The sequence below is a fragment of the Ochlerotatus camptorhynchus genome, unplaced genomic scaffold (assembly GCF_037179485.1).
Source record: "Ochlerotatus camptorhynchus isolate MF236.1 unplaced genomic scaffold, CSIRO-AGI_Acam_v1.1 ptg000198l, whole genome shotgun sequence".
In the NCBI taxonomy this organism is placed as follows: Eukaryota; Metazoa; Arthropoda; class Insecta; order Diptera; family Culicidae; genus Ochlerotatus; species Ochlerotatus camptorhynchus.
In genome coordinates, this window is record NW_027040688.1 from 5,886 (window position 1) to 25,245 (window position 19,360).

At 39.9% G+C, this 19,360-nt stretch overlaps 2 protein-coding genes across 2 annotated transcripts; one reads left to right on the top strand and one right to left on the bottom strand.

Annotated features, from left to right (window-relative positions):
- Nucleotides 1–6,307: 6,307 nt before the first annotated feature.
- Nucleotides 6,308–7,906, top strand: LOC135702810 (serine protease inhibitor 28Dc-like). Its single transcript, XM_065223850.1, has 2 exons — nucleotides 6,308–6,814; nucleotides 6,873–7,906. The coding sequence occupies exons 1-2, from the start codon at nucleotides 6,357–6,359 to the stop codon at nucleotides 7,813–7,815; spliced, it is 1,401 nt and encodes a 466-aa protein (XP_065079922.1). The 5' UTR covers nucleotides 6,308–6,356; the 3' UTR covers nucleotides 7,816–7,906.
- Nucleotides 7,907–8,082: 176 nt separating this feature from the next.
- LOC135702811 (CLIP domain-containing serine protease HP8-like) lies at nucleotides 8,083–18,930 on the bottom strand. The gene is made up of 4 exons (XM_065223851.1): nucleotides 18,656–18,930; nucleotides 9,464–9,741; nucleotides 9,192–9,388; nucleotides 8,083–9,118 (listed from the first exon to the last, which is right to left on the bottom strand). The coding sequence occupies exons 1-4, from the start codon at nucleotides 18,866–18,868 to the stop codon at nucleotides 8,712–8,714; spliced, it is 1,095 nt and encodes a 364-aa protein (XP_065079923.1). The 5' UTR covers nucleotides 18,869–18,930; the 3' UTR covers nucleotides 8,083–8,711.
- Between the last annotated feature and the right edge of the window lie 430 nt (nucleotides 18,931–19,360).

The following is a 19,360-nucleotide window of genomic DNA, read 5'->3' on the forward strand; positions in this document are numbered from 1 at the left end:
GAGAGTTCCAGCAATGAAAAAGGCTGGCTGATCTCGTCTACAGAATTCGTCGTTTCGCGAGGAATCATCTGTGCCGGCACGGAATCAGGACATACTTTTCGCGCGAACTTGAGAATCCAACGATCTGAGTACTCCTCGCTCTCGTTGTTCGAAGACCGGTTACGCATCCTTCGCGCCGCGTTCCAAAGCGTATTCATCGACGTTTCGCGCGATAATCCGTCCACGAATTGCCGCCAGTATCCGCGTTTCTTGGCTTTGATGAGGCTCTTGAGTTCGCGTTCAAGAGCCGAGTACGCTTCGAAATACACGGGTGTTCCACGTTTCCGGAAAAGCTTAAACGCGTCGGACTTTTTACGATAAACCTCAGTGCATTGGTGGTCCCACCAAGGGGAAGGAGGTTTCCTACGCAAAGACGTTCTAGGAACCGGCCGAGTTTGAGCTCGAAGCGCGCTGTCCAAGATCAGATTGGAGAGGAAGTTATATTCCTCCAACGGTGGAAGCCCTTCTACCGACGACACGGCTTCCTCTATCGCGGTCTTGAACGTTGTCCAATCGATATTACGGGTGAGGTCGTACGCGACGTTAACGGATTCCGACGGATTGAACCCACTGGCAATCGAAATTTTGATCGGCAAGTGATCACTACCGTGGGGATCCTGGATCACATTCCACGTGCAATCCAACGATAATGAGTTAGAGCAAAGTGTGAGGTCTAATTTACTTCCATTTGAAGATGGTCCAGCCAAACGTGTTACTTCTCCATTGTTAAGAATTGTCATATTGAAGTTATCACAGAGGTCATATATAAAAGTAGAACGGTTGTCATCATACAGTTCCCCCCAGCCTGTACCGTGGGAATTAAAATCTCCCATAATCAACCGTGGAGCAGGAAGTACTGAACAGATATCTGAAAGTTGTTTTCGATTAACAACGGCTCTAGGAGGAATATAAACAGAAGCAATACAAAGGCTCTTACCTTTAATAATAACCTGACATGCGACAACTTCAATACCTGTAAATTGTGGAAGATTCACTCTATAGAAAGAATGGCACTTTTTGATCCCCAAAAGTACCCCTCCTCCACGCGAATCCTCACGATCCAGTCGAATAATGTTAAAATCATAAAAAGGAAGATCTATATCTGAAGAGAGCCAAGTTTCACAAAGAGCAAATGCATCACAATCATTATTGTGAACTAAAAACTTAAAAGAGTCTAATTTCGGAATAAGACTTCGACAATTCCACTGTAGAATAGTGATCAAATCCTCGACCTCGTTTGGAAAATTATCCATCGAAGGAAATGATTGCTGCAATGAGGGGCCACTTCAATGTCAATTGCTTCAAGAGGGTCTTCACAGAAGGAAGCATTGCCAGAACAATGCTTTTGAGAGGATCAGAAATATTGAGGTACTTGAGAATATCGTCCACAATTTTATCAAATGAGAACAACCCAGATGAAGAAGGGGCTTCTGTTCTTAAAAATGGGACATCAGGGGTTTTGGATGTCCCCGGGAGAGGTGGAAAATCCTGGGTATAGTCAGTTCTTCTGAATCCAGGAGGAGTAGAAACTTCCTTTTTTCCACCACTCCTTGATTTGGGCAAGCTGATTTGGGGTTCTTCATTCTCAACTTTCCGCGAACGGATGCGTTTTCGTTTCCGTGCTGAAAAACAGAAAGAAGTTCCCTCCTCAGCCAAGTCAGAGTCAGTCTCGTCATCTGACAAAAGAGAAAAGGGATTTTTGTCGTTGGTCGATGGCGTGGCCGTCTTAAGCATTTCTGCAAAAGACTGCCGGGAACGTTCCTTAAGTGAGCGTTGTAATTTCTCCCCGCGTTGTTTGTACACCGGGCATGACGAGATACCATGAGGAGTTCCCTTACAGTACACGCATTTTGGTGCGGTAGCTGCACAGGTGTCATCCTCATGCTTCTCTCCGCATTTGGAACAGCGTGCCTTGCTGCCACAGTGGGAGGCCGTATGTCCCAACTGCTTACAGTTTTGGCAGTTCATGACCCGGGGAACGAACAAACGCACAGGTAGTCGAAGTTTTCCCAGCTCGATGTAGTGAGGAAGGGCTGAACCAGAAAAGGTCACACGGAACGAGTCTGTGGGGGTAAAACTCTTTTTACCCTCGCTGACAGATACTGAGCCCAGTTTTTGGACATCCAGTATCTTCACCGGGGGAAGCAAACGGTTCTTGAAACGGCCAACCGCCTGCTTCTCCAAGATCTCGGGGGTCAGACTCGCTTCGGTGACCACACCTTCGATCTCCACATCACGAGCTGGGATGTAAACTCTGTACTCGAGCGTGAAGAGCTGGGAGGCAGCAATCTCGTTAGCCTGCTTCAGGTTAGAGACGGAGACACGAAGTTTATTGTGCCTAACCTTCGTGATTTCAGTCACGGCCGAGTATCGCTTCGTCAGATCATTAGTAATTTGCATTACATTCAAAGGTTTGTTTCTGGGCTGAAAGTAGACAACCCATGGGCCAGTCGAGTCATCTGGATAGGCTCGCGATCGGGGGTTTATCTGAGCCTGTGCTTTGCCAGACTGAGACGATGAACCAGGGAGAGATGACGTACGTTTTCGACCCTTCTTGCCATCGCGTGGCAAAGTGGTGTCATCTTCCGACAAAACGTCCATTTCGTCTTGCGACAAAATGTCCATTTTGCCGTACTAGTGGGAGCGAAAAACGCTCTACCATTGAAACGATAATCACTCGGACACAATACACAAAAAAAAAACTACAAACACAGAACACAAACTTAAAATTTAACTGTGGGCGAAAGAGAGAAACAAGAACAAAAACTTATCTGATAATCCTATACTACTACCACCGAGCGTTTAAACGGCAGCAGCGGAGCGACGCGCAGCGTGGATGATCTTCGATCAGCGTGTGCGGGCGGTCTTCGTTGGTGTGTGCTTGTATGAGGGTCGGCACTCAGCTGAACACACGATGATAGATGAGCGGTGTAAATGCGGAGGCAGATGCTGACACTCGATGACGATGATCCGTGTGCAGGTATGCGTTACCACGCACCACGATGGAAAATGAACAGGTGGGCAGGAACTCACAGTCTCCCAGTGTTGGTGAGTTCTTTGCCGTTAATGTTCACGAAAAGTTCACTATTTTGCTATACAGAAATTCAAAACATAAATTTTATCTGCGGATTTGAACAGTTTTTGACCTGTTTCATACTACCGGAAGGTGTATGCTGGTCACAAATGCCGTGCCAAACTGATTTCCTACTCAATTAATCAATCTTTGATGTGAAATTCGCTAATAAACACGAGGCGCATTTCTTATAGCAAACATGCCATAAGAAAATGGGCATGGTTCATTTAAGTAAACAAACTAACACTTCTTCCGACTGTTACACCTATGTATTAGCCGTCTCGACCACGCACCGATGGTGCGCAAAATGGTTGGCGAATTGGCAATCGTAAAAACAATTTTCCTTCCGATGATGCCGAAAACACACTTTCTTCTCAGAAAAAAACTCACTTTTAGTTAATTATTTAGCTGGGAACTCTTAGCGAGAAAAAACTGACAATTTAAATCAAGCGAATAGCGAGAAAACTTCCAAAATAGCGGAGCGCGAACTAAGTCGACCGTACTTCTTGCTAGGACGCAGTGGAATGAATAGTGATAATTTGAAAAATGATAAAGTCGATTAAAATCCATCATCGCTGGATCAAAATCAGACCACTTTCATGCCGCGACCGATATTGGTTTTTTTTTTTAAATTGCACCCCTAATGTTACCTTAAAGTACATGGTATGTTAGATTTTAACATATCTAGATAGAGCTGGAGTTAGGCGTGACAGTTTTTATAAACAATGACTTCTCTCGATGATTTTTAGGTACTCAAGGCACGCCCACGCAAACCAACATTACCGTCGGGTAGGGGAAGTCTTGATGGTGATGTTGATTTGCGTGAGCGAGTCTTGACTTTAAAGACATCATCAAAAGAAGGCATTGTTTACAAAAGCTGTTACGCCCTAATTCCAGCTCTATCTTGATATGGGAATTGACATCCGATTGATGACCTTGAAAGATGTCCAGAAAATACTCTTTGTTTTTGGTGGACCGTTTTGTCGTGATTGTTGAGTAATGCTAAGCTATTAGGGTGTTAAACACAGATGAGGCTGGTAAGCTGTATGTTGTTTGGAATGAGGGTGACGCGCTTGGCATATATGGCCCACAGCGACTCACGAAGAGCTGCTGATTCCGATAAATAGCGGAGCGGCTTCTTTCTCTTTCTATGGATGCTCATGTGGGCTGCAGCTCGCTGCTTGCAGGCAGCTTTTCGTTGTGTACTAGAGAACTATGTTCAACGCCACGCTCCGAAAGCACTGCTGCTTCTGCTGCTGATGCCGACGACCGGACACCACCACACACGGTAATTGGAACTGAATCTAATCAGCGGCTTAGGCCCGCTTTGATAGAAAGCTGCTTACGGGGAGCCCTTCGTTGTGTACGAGGTGTACGAGGTGATTGAATAAACACCGTTTGGTGAGACCGGATGGGATTCAACTTTGAAATCTGTGTAAGGGAAATTGATTTTCGCAGGTAATAATTTTCATTCGTGCAATTTTCAATAGTGACTTTTTGATAAACGATAAAGTCTTAAATTTAACAGATGCGTCGAAATATTTCCCAGGTAACCAAAAGTTCTGATAAAAGGCTATTTATGGCTTAAGCACCTTGGTTGAAGGTGGTCTATAGAATTCTAAGCAGCCTCATTTTTAAGTCGTTATAAGAACTTGAAAGTTCCGGCACCATAATTGAAGAGCATTCTAAGCAGCCTCTGGCGGAACTGGAACGGAACTTTTAGAAAATAACTTAAAAAAGGTTTTTGTCCTCTACGCCAATTCTATATTTAGTTCGCACTTTTATGAAAGTTATTTCTAAAGGCAGGTATTAATGTACATTGATTTATCAGCATTAGTAGTAGTAATGGAGCTGTTTGAAGAATTAAACCCAGTCCTTCTGCGTGAGAGTCTCAGCACGAACCACTACGTCATCTGAAATATATTAAAGTGAGCTGTTGTCCCGCCTATTGTTGGAGTTTTCTGAGCCAGCTGAGTTTTCTGAGCCAGCTGACTGACTTGAATACGAAACACAACACCTTGATGAATTTAAATTGGTGTTTGCCCGCATGGTATTCCATCACACTTATGGCGCAGTGGTTGGCAATCGTAGATCACATGCCCGATACACGGGTTCGAATCCAGGAAATTACTTTTTAATTTTTTTTGATAGAATGTTGCATAAATATAAGAATTATGATATGTTCGGGCCACTGATTATTTCATATTTACGTACATTAAATTTGTGCGGATTGCTTCATGTGGCTTGAAAGTCCTGTCGGAACTTCATTTGAACTTTATGGAACTTGAAACTTCTGTCGGAACTTTATTAGAACTCTATGGAACTTGAAAGTTCTGTCGGAACTATATTTGAACTTTATGGAACTTGAAAATTCTGTCAGAAATTTATTTGAACTTTATGGAACTTGAAAGTTCTGTCGGAACTTTATTTGAACTTTATGGAACTTGAAAGTTCTGTCGGAACTTTATTTGAACTTTATGGAACTTGAAAGTTCTGTCAGAACTTTATTCGAACTTTATGGAACTTGAATGTTATGTCGGAACTTTATTTGAACTTTATGGAACTTGGAAGTGTTGAATGCGGAACTTTTGGTTACTTGGGTTCTGATCGATTGGTGATAAAATTATTGAAATTGGTCCAGGGGCAGCTGAGTTATTATCGTTCAAAATCTTTCATAATTTTGTTACATATTCCATATTCGGTTTTCACAAGGTGTATTTCCATATAGTTCTACGTCAAAAAATTGCAATAGAATGCTTGCAAAATTTGCAATGATACCTGGGTGATGTCATTGTCATGCTTATTTTTCATATGAAATCAAAATAATGTTTTGTAAGTAAAATTAGCTCTAAAAATAAAAATATGATACAGTTAAATTATGTTAACTAACATTTCAAAAAACACGTTTCTACACACTAATAAAATGCCTTCACTGATGGGTGATTTTTGAACTACAGAGCGGTTCGCTGAAAGTTTAAAAATCAGTGAACAATTCAAAAATTTGAAAATTGAGGTACATACTTTGTTCAGTTAACCCCATTTAGTAATAAACAAAATTTAAGTTTGTTGTTAGTGTTTATTGATTTATTTCTTGTAACGGTCATTTGAAATTTTACAGATTTTTCAAGCTGTTCAAAAACTCGGTAAAATTTTACCGACTCGGCAAACGCAACGGCAACGGCCTTACAAAAATACTAATTTTATTATCATTGATTCACAGTTTCTTTCAGTTCATCCCATCACAATGCACTCCTCGCTTCGATGGCTCTTGGTGGCCACCATCGTTTTTCGCGCAAGCCATCTCACCCACGCTGAAATCTTCAGTTCCAAATATGTTACCAAAGACATCGCTCAGGACATAAGCAATGGTTTGAACAACCTGGCCCACGACTTATTGGTACAGCTGCAAAGCAACAACAGCAAAGCGGAAATCATCTCTCCTCTAAGTATCGGCTCTTCTATGCTGCTTCTGCTGCGAACCGCCAGGGGCACCACACGGCAGGAACTGTTGCAGCTGATGGGCTTGACCAAATACCAAGAAAATAATCCTAAAATACCGAGGAACTTTGCACATCTGATTAACGAGTTGCTTTTCGACGATGCAACCGAAACATCTGCGCTGGATTATAACGTGCCCTGGAAGTCTCAAAGTAAATGCGAAGTCACCGACTACCATTACGATAGTGAAGATTCTGAATACGAGTAAGTGGTCAGACTAGTTTTGATAAAGTGCTTATAATGACTTGTAATCTCTTTGCAGCTACGATCGTTTCGATAGTCTTCCAGAGGATCCGTCCGTAAACAACGTGGTTAAGTTGGCAAATGCCATTTTTGTCCAGGATGGATTTTACAACAATTCCAGGCTGCATAGACTCGTTGATAGATATTATCGCAGCGAGGTGGAGTCTCTTGATTTCCACAATAATCCCAGCGAAGCAAAGAATCACATCAACAAATGGGCTGAAAAAAATACGAATGGACGCATTCGAGAAATTATATCCGACGACCTAAGCACAGAAACGACCATGGTGGTAGCCAATGCACTGTACTTCAAAGCATTCTGGGAGGATGTCTTTTTGGCTGGAGCAACGAAAATGAGGAAATTTTTCCCCAACGGAGAGAACGAAGAGTCGGTAGAGGCGGAAATAATGGCTCACGGGGGATGCTTCCCGTACTTCAAATCATCGCAGCTAGACGCGAGAATCATGGGCTTCCCATACAAGAATCGCACTTCAACCATGTACATCATTTTGCCAAACAGTTCAACTCGAGTCAAGCTGCAGCAGCTGATGGAGCAACTGGATGCTCCAACGTTGGACGGTTTGATCTCGAACATGACGATGCAAACGGCATCGGTTCTATTCCCTAAGATGCACCTTTCGACCTCTTTCGAGCTGAAATCGGCCCTTCAATCGCTGGGAACAAAGTCCATGTTCAACCGCGGGCAGAGCAACTTTTCGTTGCTAAATCCAGCGAAGACAAATGCAACCAGGGAAAGCCTTAGCGTGTCCGGAGTGCTTCACAAGGTCGATCTGGCCATCGATGAATCCGGCACCGAGGGAGCCGCAGTGACGGCTACTCTGTTGGATCGATCAATGCCGACGGTGAACTTCCGTGTGATTGTACCGTTCCTGTTGGCAATCCGGCATGATGCGACCAAGCTGTTGCTGTTCTATGGCCCAGTCTATGATCCGACAGCGTGAGAAGAGTACTACATTCCTTTTCAGGAGTAAGTGGCAGGAAGTTGTAAGCTTGTTAGTGTGTAAAGAAATATGCTTTTTCGCCAATGTGAGATGTGGGTTATGCTACTGGAAAGAAAGCCCTTTAAACTATGCACACTCAACTGCAGCCGCGATGTTCAAATATGTGAACACCATTTCGGGATCATTTTCAAATGTTACGCGAAGTAATCGATTTTCGGCTATCATAAAAATATATCATCAGAGTTGTTATGATAAAATGTGATCCAATCGTCAGCTATTTTGTTTTATTATTCAGTGGTTTTTATTGCACTTCGTTTTAATGCGAAATTATTGAAGTATCATGAGTGACAGTCCTATTTGAAGATTTTTAATATATCAGGCATAACATTTGATAACGGCACACAAGCATTTGTTAACCCACTTTCTAAGGCCCTTTACACGCGAACCAAACTACACCGACGCAAACCAACAACATCATCGGATAGGGGCAACTATCACCTTTCCGAAAGTGGTATTGGTTTGCGTGGGCGTACTTTGGTTCGCGTGTGAAGGGCCGTAGAAAGTTTGTTTGCAAATGCTTTTGTGCCGTTATCAAATGTTATGCCTGATATTGTTTGTGAATAATACAATTGTAACTTAATGTAATGTACTGCTTATTTATATAAATCTCACATGGTCAAGTTCAATGGATCCCGTTATTGTAGTTTGTAATAAATGCTATCCTTTTCAATCTCGATGAGATATTTGAGACAAACCTTTCAAAGTAGGATAATTCTTCTTAACGAACTTGCTTAAAATTATGGAGACAATCACAATGGCAGTTGTTATATTTTACGAAAATTTCAAAAGAACTCTATCACACTACACCCATTTGAGTGCATAACGAGATATGTACATCATTTCAAATTTTCAATAATCCAATCCAGGTAGTGAGAAACTTTGGTATACACACCGGGTGCACTTTCCTTGCCACAGGATGCCAGTCCCCATGAAACGACTCCGTGAATCACGTACGCTTTGTTCCCGAAATACTGCAGGGGCCCACCGGAATCCCCTTCGCAGTTGTCCGCACCATCGCTACCACCTCCGGCGCATACCTGGCTCTCGTCCACAGTGTAGACATCGTGAATCTGTCTGATAGATTGTTGGCATTGGTTCTGCTCAACAATCGGTATGTTCGCAAACCGCAATTGATTGGATGTCGCATTACGGTCTTCGGTGAAACCCCAACCAGATACCACCATTTTGGGAGGTATTTTCCTGCGCAACATTTCCGGTAACGGAAGGCAGATGGGCTTTACGTCTGTTAAGTAAAACGATTTTCATGAATCATTCTGCTTGACAATCGACAATCAAAAATACTTGACAATACTTACTATCATTCATCTGCGCTGGTTTTGAGAGCTTGACTAATGCAATATCATTCTTTTTTTGACTGGTGCTGTAGAGTTTATGCTTGATGAATTGAGCCACTGAAATGTCCTGATACTTTTCAGCACAGTCCTCTTCACTCTGAGCGTGGTTGCAGTCTATCTCTGTGGATAAGTCCGTTTCTCCAACGCGCACAAAAAATCTGTAATTTAAAAAAAAAAAACAATAATTCACTTGTAAACGCTGAAGAGTTGTGTGACAACTTGTGTCTACCTACACTCTCGAACGGAATTGATTACAGTGGGCCGCTGTAAGGACGAAACTTTCCGCAATTAGACTTCCTCCACAATGAAAGTCTCCGTTTATACCACCGAGCAATGCCATCCAAGGATATTGGAACACCTCGGCTATTTTCCCATGTGCGATGCGTTGTGTGCTTTGTCTACCGCAGATCTTAAGATCCAGCAGGTCACGACCTGATTTTCCACCTGGGGGCAATGCATTCAATTCGTCCCTTCTGATCCCTGGTTTCGGTTTGCAGCAGAGCTTGTAGATCTGAAAATGTGAAGTAGTTTTCATTTTGCTTATGGCATGATATCTGAGGACTGTTTTTTTTTTCTCGTATGATGTGAATGGTATGTTTATACGAAATGAGGATGAATTTTACGCTTCGTTTCAATACATCATATTTGACACAAAGTGTTATCACCTGCGATGAGTTATTCAATTCAATCAAACGTTCATTTCGTTGCGTACCTGGTTTTTGACGTTCGCTGGGCATTGACATAACCCTGAGGATTGCTTAACGGCAACCAGGTACCAAGGCTTGTCTGCATCTTTACATTTTGAAAAATGCACACTCACACCAAAATTTTGATTCAAGTTCCAGCAAAATGAATTGCTGAACTGGTTCCAGTAAAACCACATTTCACCGACCATCCAGTATTTTGAAATATTTCGCTGGAATCTCAGTAAATTGTATTCGATCTGTCAAATGAAACGTCAGTGCTAGAAAATTAAATTTCCCCATATGTTTGACTTCCGAATGCAAAATTCGCAGTAAATTGGCTATATTCTAGCATCATGTCGAGGGGGGGCGACACATCTAAATGTCAATTCTAGATGCTCAAAAAATCTCATACTAGCGAAAAAATCTTCGAAAAATCTTCTTTCATTTCTCGCATCTACTTGCATCGCGCACAATATTTCCTGCATCGTAGATAGAGTCATCCCCCTCGCATCATTTTTCTATTTAAAACGAGGTTTACTTATACACCAACAAGTAAGTACAGCATTTTGAATGTTTAATCCTAAAAAAATCATGCTGAAATTAAGAAAAATTATAATTTATCTCTATGCTTGAAAGAAACAAAACCGCAACATGACCGGATCAGAAGACGCGTCTGTCTGTTTTATAGTAACTATCAACAAAATGTGTGTTCTAGATACCGTATGCATAATAGCCAATATAACTAGCCTAGTATAAATATCGATATTTAGAATGAATTGTGGTACACATTGAATTCCAAACCTTTAACATTTTTTATTCCTTCATACTGTAAAATAATTGCTCCTCCTATTTGCTGCAGCATCAGTAAAATGTTGCTGGTTTTTCAGCAATCTGCGGTATCTTTATTGACAGAACATTTTACTGGTAATTCAGCAAAATTATTTTGCTGAAACGATTGCTGAACTTCCAGCTCGGCATAATCCAGCAAAATTTTGCTGGTTTACGGCATTAAAAATTGGGTGTGAGTGATGCCATTTGTGATTATGCCCGAAAATCGTAAACGGCCGATTTAAATGTGCTGTGATCCGAACTGTCAAAACCATAGGATTTTTTAATCTAGTTAAAAAATAATTTGTTAAGAATAGATCAGACACGAACCAATTAATTCATGCTGATTTCATGGCATAGCTAAATATTTCCCGCAAACACGCTGCCACATGTCAGTAGTGTGTTTTGGTCAAAAATTTTATTTGTCGGTGATGTAGCGGTCCAAAAGTATGTTGGAATTTAACAACTAGCCTAAATTAAATAATTTCGTAGTTAGGTAGAATTAAGATTTTAACAATGAATTGCATTTTGCAATTGCAAAAACAAAAAAAAACTTTTATATTTTATATATTTGGTTCAAAACTTTTGGAATGTGAAATCACACAGGTACGTTTGAATTTGGCTGGATCGAGTGGCGATTTTCTTTTCTTTAGACGATGGTCAATCCACGAAACTGATCCTAGAACTCCATGGTTTTTTTTCGAAAACATCAGGAACTGTGAAATCAAGGTTTTTTTCACAGTTTCATGTATGAAACACTTCAAGTGGTAAGCGTGATTACCTCTCACCCCAGAAGGCCTGGGTTCAATCCCAGTCGGCGCCGCCGGGATGTTCTGAGGCATAACATCTCTGACCACGCCTTCCTTCGGATGGGAAGTGAAGCCGTTGGTCCCCGGTTCATGAGTTGATGGGTCGATAGGTAGGGTCCAGGTGTGGGAGCTGCCTTCCTGGCCGTCGGTAGCATTGGTGCTCAGCACGGAAAACAAGATCGACGGAAAAAACAAACCAAAGGAAATGTATGAAACACTTTTACGGATGTTTCGGATCTTCCGAATGATGGTCCAATGGCCATCCAGATTCATGTTTATATCACGACCCCAAATTCATTCTTATAACACAGTTCCTAATATTTTTTGAAATAAACTGCGGAGCTCTAGGATCAGTTTCATGGATTAACCACTTTTAAGAATGTTCCAGATCTTCCAAAGGACGGTCTCATGCCCATCCAGGTCCATGTTTACGTCACAACCTGTTTTTTTCTTATATCACAGTTCCAAGAGATTAAAAAAAACTGCTAAGCTCTAGAATCAGTTTCATGGATGAACTAATTTTAACCGATGCTTTGAATCTTCTGAAGGATGGTTCCATAGCTATCCGGGTCCATGTTTATGTCACGACCCCAAATTCTTTCTTAAATTACAGTTCCACGTGTTTTCGAAAAAAAAAGCTGTGGAGCTCAAACATCAGTTTCATGAATTGACCACTTTTATGGATGTTTATGATCTTCCGGAGGATGATATTTTGGCCATCCAGGTCATGATCCTAAATTCTTTCTTATATTACAGTTCCTAATGTTTTTTGAAAAAAACCGTGGAGCTCTAGGATCAGTTTCATGAATTGACCACTTTTACGGATGCTTCGGATCTTCAGGAGGACGATATTATGGCCATACAGGTTCAGGTTTATGTCATGATCCCAAATTCTTTCTTATATAACAGTTCCTAATGTTTTCGAAAAAAAAAAACTGCGAAGTTCTTAGATCAGGGCTTTATGGATAGACCAGTTTCACGGATGTTCCGGATCATTCGAGGACCGTTCCGTTATCTCTATGTTCCATATATAGGAACCATGATTGTATAATGAACATTTGAGCCCATTAATCTAAATTATGGATCTTAAGCCACTTGCAAAACCCATAAATACACCTTTAAAAAACGTGTAATGACTCTTTTCACTTTTGAATAAAGTAGACGACCCTATTTTTAATCTTTTTACAATCAAAATAATCTACAGACCCTATGAATAGTAGATATATCACTGTTTTTGCAATTCATCAAGAAATGGCTAAGCTATGCTATTGCAAACTTGCCTTACACGTTTTTCGGTGGCTTCGTAGTCGGCGTAAAGTATATTACGCACCGTATTCGGAGTGTTAAAGTGAATAAATCGAACTGTTTGTCGCTAAGATGATTTCGGTGGTCCCAAAATGAAGAATGGGCTGCACGTATAGAGACATGATTGATAATATCCTGGTAAATACACTTTAACTTAAAGGGATGTTTACCGTCCCAAAAATAAAAATTTAGTTTTGGCACGTTATTATTTTTCTAAAAATATTGGGGAAAAATATCAAAAATCCAAGAAAATCAGTTTCTTCCTAAGATTCTTGACAAAAATTACATGTAATCATATTTATTCTATCTTATCATGAAAAAAATTGGACTGTCAGCAAAACCAAAAAGTCGATGTTTTGTGGTTTTTTGAGTCCAAATTTATGCCATGATGACTTAAAAAAAATTTTTTTACTTGAATTTTCTTTAGAAAAATAGAAAAAAAAATGTGATTTTTTTTAAGATTTTTGATATCTTTTTCCAATATTTTTAGAAAAATCAATACGTATTTTTTTTTTGAGCGTTGAACTTCCCCTTAAGTAACATTATGGGGCCACCAAACGACGTATAATAACTTTAACAGTATTTTTTTAGTAGTATAATTAAAACCCTGCTTGATATGTTAAACATTGCTAGCACTATGAGATTATATGTGGTCATGAAAAATTGCTGTTGATTACGTCTTTTTTGGACTTATATCGGCATCTGAGAAATTTTTTAAGGGGATCCGCTCTAAATGAACGAAATTATAGTACTATAAGAGTGCAACCAATAAGTGGGCGCTACTCTATTTTACTGAGTTTTAGTCATCCACCGTAAATCTGGAAAATTCAGTACTTGCTATTACCGTATTCAGTAGTTTGTCGCAAAAGCTACTGAACATCCGTAGAATTTTCGAATGTTTGGTATGTTTTTGTGATTTACAGTTAAAAAACTGTAAAAAAAATACCGAACAGGGAAGCCGTGATTAAGTGTGTCGGATGGAATTTGAATAAAGAAGCAGTGTTTGATTTTTAACAACATCTCAAGAATTTGTGACTCTTATTCAAATCTATGGAAAGGTAAGGGAGAACAACCCATAATGCACCCCTGGGGTAAAATGCCCACTTCAGAATAATGTGAATACGAATTCATTTTTCGTATATTTTTTAGATGCTTTACTTCATGAATCATATCACAGTATAACACTCCATTCTGATGTAACATAAAGATTTTTTTTTTTTTAATTCTTTATTTAAGAGATTTTTAGCCTTAGGCTAGTTCATCTCTACGTAACATAAAGAAATAATCATTTAAAATACCTAATTCCTTTGAATTCTCTACTTGCAGAGGTTATGGTTTGTTTACCATCCGGTGCATTTTACCCCAATGTTGTGGTGCATATTGCACCATGAATCAGACGTTTTGCCTCGCTATCATTTTGGAACTTATGTATGAAATACATTGAAAATCATGTTTTGTAGTTCGAAATCACTCTAGTGTTGGGAATCGAAAATCTTTGACAGTGGTTTTCTTACACTTCTATAGAGAACAACTGGTGCAAGTTTGATCAAAGTAGTCCATCGCGTTGTGAAATAACGTCAAATGGAACTCGAAAGAAGAACAAATATTTTGCACAAGCACCTTAAAAATCCGGTTCCAAGCTTGCTAATGTGCTGAAGATGCCGAAACAACAGTTTGTCGAGTGCTCAAAACCTACAAGAAAACCTTGAGTGTGGAAAGGCATCAGTGGACCTACGAAGAAACTGGAACCAGGGATCGTCAACTGCGCAGCAAGGTGTTGAGGTGCGTTAAAGCCAACCTCGGTCTTTCGATCCGATATGTGGCCAGAAGGTACAACGCCAACTTTCAAAGGGTGCGGAACATCCTTGCCAGCCCAAGCAACACACATGTTCTATAACAGTTTATATAACCTTTGTATGACTGATTTTGGTCGTAAAGCAGTTTACTCAACATAATTCTATGAATTTGTGTTACTTGGGATGGAAGGATACTAGTCGTACAAAGCCAGTACACATCCGAACCTGAGTACTGCGAACTTAACCGATTTTATTTTTCAAGTGAGCTAGAAAACATCTTGAAAATCTTTCGAAGTTTCAAATTGTTTTATTGAAGCAGCTCACAAAATTGTATATACATGCTGTCAAATGAACTCTTGGCTCCTCCTCCTCTGCTCCAGAAATAACGTATACATGGTGATGGGAGTGCACCTGCCCACAAAGCTCACATGACTCTTATAAAGTTTGATTACATTCTTGTTTCAGCAACCCTGTTTATCAAATAAAAACACTTTTTCGAGCATCACGCTCGATGATTTACATTATCCGCCTACTAAGGTTGATGTTTCGACAGTTTCATAATTATAATTCTTAATTTGTTTTCTGTAGGTGGCAACACCTTTACTTGTGGTTCAAACAGTAACTACCTACGTGACTTCTGAGCTCTTTTGAATGTTTGGCTCCCGTTTGACAGTTTGACTCGGCTCCCAGATGACAAGCATTTTGAGTTAGTTCGCAGCACTCAGATCCGAACCGGCACATGAAGCAGAATTCCGTGGCCTAAAAACGTGCAAGACTCCGTGTTTTTACGAAACACAAGGGCTGCACTTTGATCGATGACGAAACATACGTCAAACTCGATTTTAAGCAGCTTCCCAGTCAAAAGTTTTACATAGCGACTGGATGTGGGGATGTGCTGAAAAGATTCAAGTTCGTGTTTGCCTACAAGTTCGCGAAGAAGGCCCTGAGTTGGCAAGCGATTTGCAGTTGTGGCCTGAAAACGGAACCATTCGTCACATCCTCGACGATCCCAAGTTTATATCCAAAGTTTACATCGAAGAATGCCGGAAAAAGCGTGTATTGGCGTTAATCCGCAAGCATAGTTGCAAAGTCATCCTTTGGCCCGATTTGGCCAGCTGCCACTATTCCAAGGTGGTTCTGGAGTGATATGCTACCAACAAGATCGATTTTGTCCCCAAGCTAATGAATCCTCCGAATTGCCCGGAATTTCAACCAATCGAAATATACTGGGCAATTTCAAAGCAGCGACTTCGACGAAGTGGCGGGGCAGTCGAGGACATCCAGCAAATGCGGGCAAAATGGGAGAAATGCGCTGATTTCGTGTCCGTTTCCACTGTGCGGGCGCTGATGGGCTCCATCAAGAGGAAGGTTGGAGATTTTGTTTGAAATGGAGAAATGTAACCATTAGACTGATGCAAAATTTGAAATTTTTGCTCCACAGTGCTCAAACGGTTTCAAATCAGGTCCTGATAAGCCTCCCAAAATTTAAACTCATTTAGTAAGAAACTGACTTGGCACAAACTATTCGCAATAACGGTTTTTCAGCCAAATGTCAAATTAAATTGTTATTAAATGTTTAAGAGATTGATAATCTTATGGCATGATCAAGTAGCTGTTCTGTAAGCAACACTGTATTCTGCAGTGTGACATAGTAGCCATGATGTTTGTGTTCTATTCTTCGCACCAGAAACACCAATGTTGCCTGCTGAAAAGTTGAATGAGCATAATCATAAGACATCAGTGACTTGAATCATTAATAACTTTTGTTCCTTACATTTGATTAAAAATTAGTTTTCACCAAAGTTGTAACTGGGAAAATTTGCTACAATCACTGCTATCATTTTTAAAAGCATAGTGATGTGGTGAACTTTTAGATAGATATGAACAAAAACATAAGTTTTCCCATAGTTATTCCCATATAAACTTGAAATGGTTTGTGCCAAGTTAGTTTCTTACTAAAGTAGTTCAAATTTTGGGAGGCTAAGCAGGACCCAATTTGGAACCGTTTAAGCACTGTGGAGCGAAAATTTCAAATTTTGCATCAGTCTAGTAACCATCTAATGCTGTAACTTTGAAGTTTTAATAAAAGTTCTGTAAAGCAACTGTGGGAGCATAAAAATTTAGATGTTCTCAAATCTCTGTGCTAAAACATCGTTTATAAAAGCTATCATTGCAAACTGCCTTCGCTTTTCAAGATCGAGAATCATGAGATGGTAAGGGTAAACTCGTCCAGCCTAACTTTCTTAGAGCAAATAATAGAAACTGTTTTTGAACTGATTCAATGTGGTTTATATGAGTATCTTGATATGGAGCCCAGACTACTGTACTCAAAGAGGGGCCTAACATATGCAACGTATAATGTTTTGATTGTGTATGGATCATTGAAATGAACGCTAAGCTTTTTAATAAACCCTAGCATGTTGTTTGCCTTGTAGATAATGTTATTATAATGTTCAACAAAGCTGAATTTTGAATCTAGTATAACACCTAAATCTCTAACTTGATTGCACCTTTCAACTCTGTTTTGTCCTATTGTTACATGTTCTTGCCTAATAATTTTCTTTCTTGTAAATTAAATGGAATTACATTTCTTCACATTAAGCTTTAATAAACTTTTTGTGTACCAAGTGTAAAAGTTATCAATTTCTTGATGAAATACTACAAGATCAGACGTTTCACGAATTTCCAGGAAAAGTTTCATTTCGTCTGCATATATTGAGACATTCAGGATATTCAATATGTGCTCTACATCATTAACAAATAGAATAAACAGTAATGGTCCAAGGTGAGAACCTTGTGGCACACCAGATGTTACATTGACTACTGACGACAAATATCCTTCAAATCTAACTCTCAGTCAAGTATGACTGAATCCACTTTAATAAATGTTGACTAAAATCTTACTTAGATCATTTGAATAGCAAAAGAGGGATATCAACTCTATCAAACGCTTTACTGAAGTCAGTATATAGTGCCTCAACATAATGCGCCTTATCCATTGCGTTAATAGAAAATGTTACAAAATTCAACAGATTAGTAGTCGTTGCACGTCCTTTAACAAAACCATGCTGTTTGCCTGTAATTTTTTTTTATATCTTTATTAAGGAGACTTTCAGCCCTGGGCTGGTTCGTCTCCTGTAATTAAATGTTTAACTTGTGCAAAAACACTTTGATTTATTTTAGATTGAAACAAGGTTGCAAATACTCATTTCAGCTAAAATAATGTTTTTCGAAATAATAAAACCAAAAGATGGTATGATGGCATGTTCTACTAGTAACTTACAAGAAGAGGTTACAAAGTATGCGTTTGAAACATAAAACCTGTAAATGTTGCTTTCTATGAGTCACAATCAGCGATTTTCTGATCGCTGAGTGAGTGAGCGAGTGAGTGTGTGAAAAATCGCTGATTGTGACTCTCATGAAGTGAAATAAACAGGTTTAATATGTCAAACACATTTTTTGCAACCTCTTCTTGTATCCTACCAATTCAAAATATAATCATGGCATCTAATTATTTCATAATTAAAAAAAAACATTGTTCTAGCTGAAATGAGTATTTGCAACCTTGGATTCAAAGAGTTTAGGAATGCAGGACAATATAGCAACTAGGAGGGGTGGGGGTGGTTGGCAATCATCCACGGTCCATACATTAAAAAAAATTGTATGGAAAATTGTTTACACAGGGGGAGGCGGGGGGTCAAGGATCCCAAAAAACTGTCTACGTAGTTAATGAACAGCCCCTAAGGAACTTTTGCAACTATTTAGAAACGGCTTCAGCTAGTACAGAATTTCCACTTTTAAGTATTTTGCCATGAACTTGGATTCCGGTTATCTTCTACGTTGTTTGATTTGCGCATCCTATCACATTGTGCTGCTAAAAATCCGCATCACTTGACGTTCCACACTTGACCAATCGCATCATCTTCAAATTAATTCCATGGGTTCTAACGCAACAACAAGTCACACACACGCAATGATTTTCACTAAAATCTACTACTAACCCGTCCGGTTGTCCCCTGTTCCATGCCGCAGTATAATCCTTTGACTTCGTTGTGCACATGTCGGGGCCAGGTCTTAGCCGGTACGCCAACGTATGATTGATACTCTGGACAATCATTAAAAGGCATACACTTTCGCTGGTCGCTGCACTGCTGTTGACCAAAAACCACTGCCAGAACACTGCCGAACAAAACTAATACCGCTCGCAGTTCCATCTCGACTCAAGTCGACTGACTCGACGAAGCTTTAGATCAAACGCTGTCGGTCGTTATAAAATCCTGCGGCGAGAATTAATAAAATGCTATCTCGGTGGGGATTCAACTTCGACTGGCGATGCGCAACTAGGGGGAACTGGTTTTTTACCGCGGTGTCGTTTTCACATCGTAGCTGCCAGGGCACAGTGGTTCCTGGCTGGCCAAAACCTCAAACATTAAAGTTGATATTTTTTTAATTCAATATTTTTTTATCATTTTTACATGTTAAGAATATCTTAAATTGAATGATTTGTGCAGTTCTGTTGATAACATATTTTTTTATGGTTGTTATAGTGTAGCGATATCACAAATTTTTTAAAAAAATCGTAATGTTTCTTGTTACTGTTTTGCTCAAATATAGCAAAAAATAATGTGTTTATCAACTTGGTTGCTTCAGAAGAAATGTTCTTCGGCTTATTTCACATCAAATGGATGGTAAAAAAGAGTGTCTGC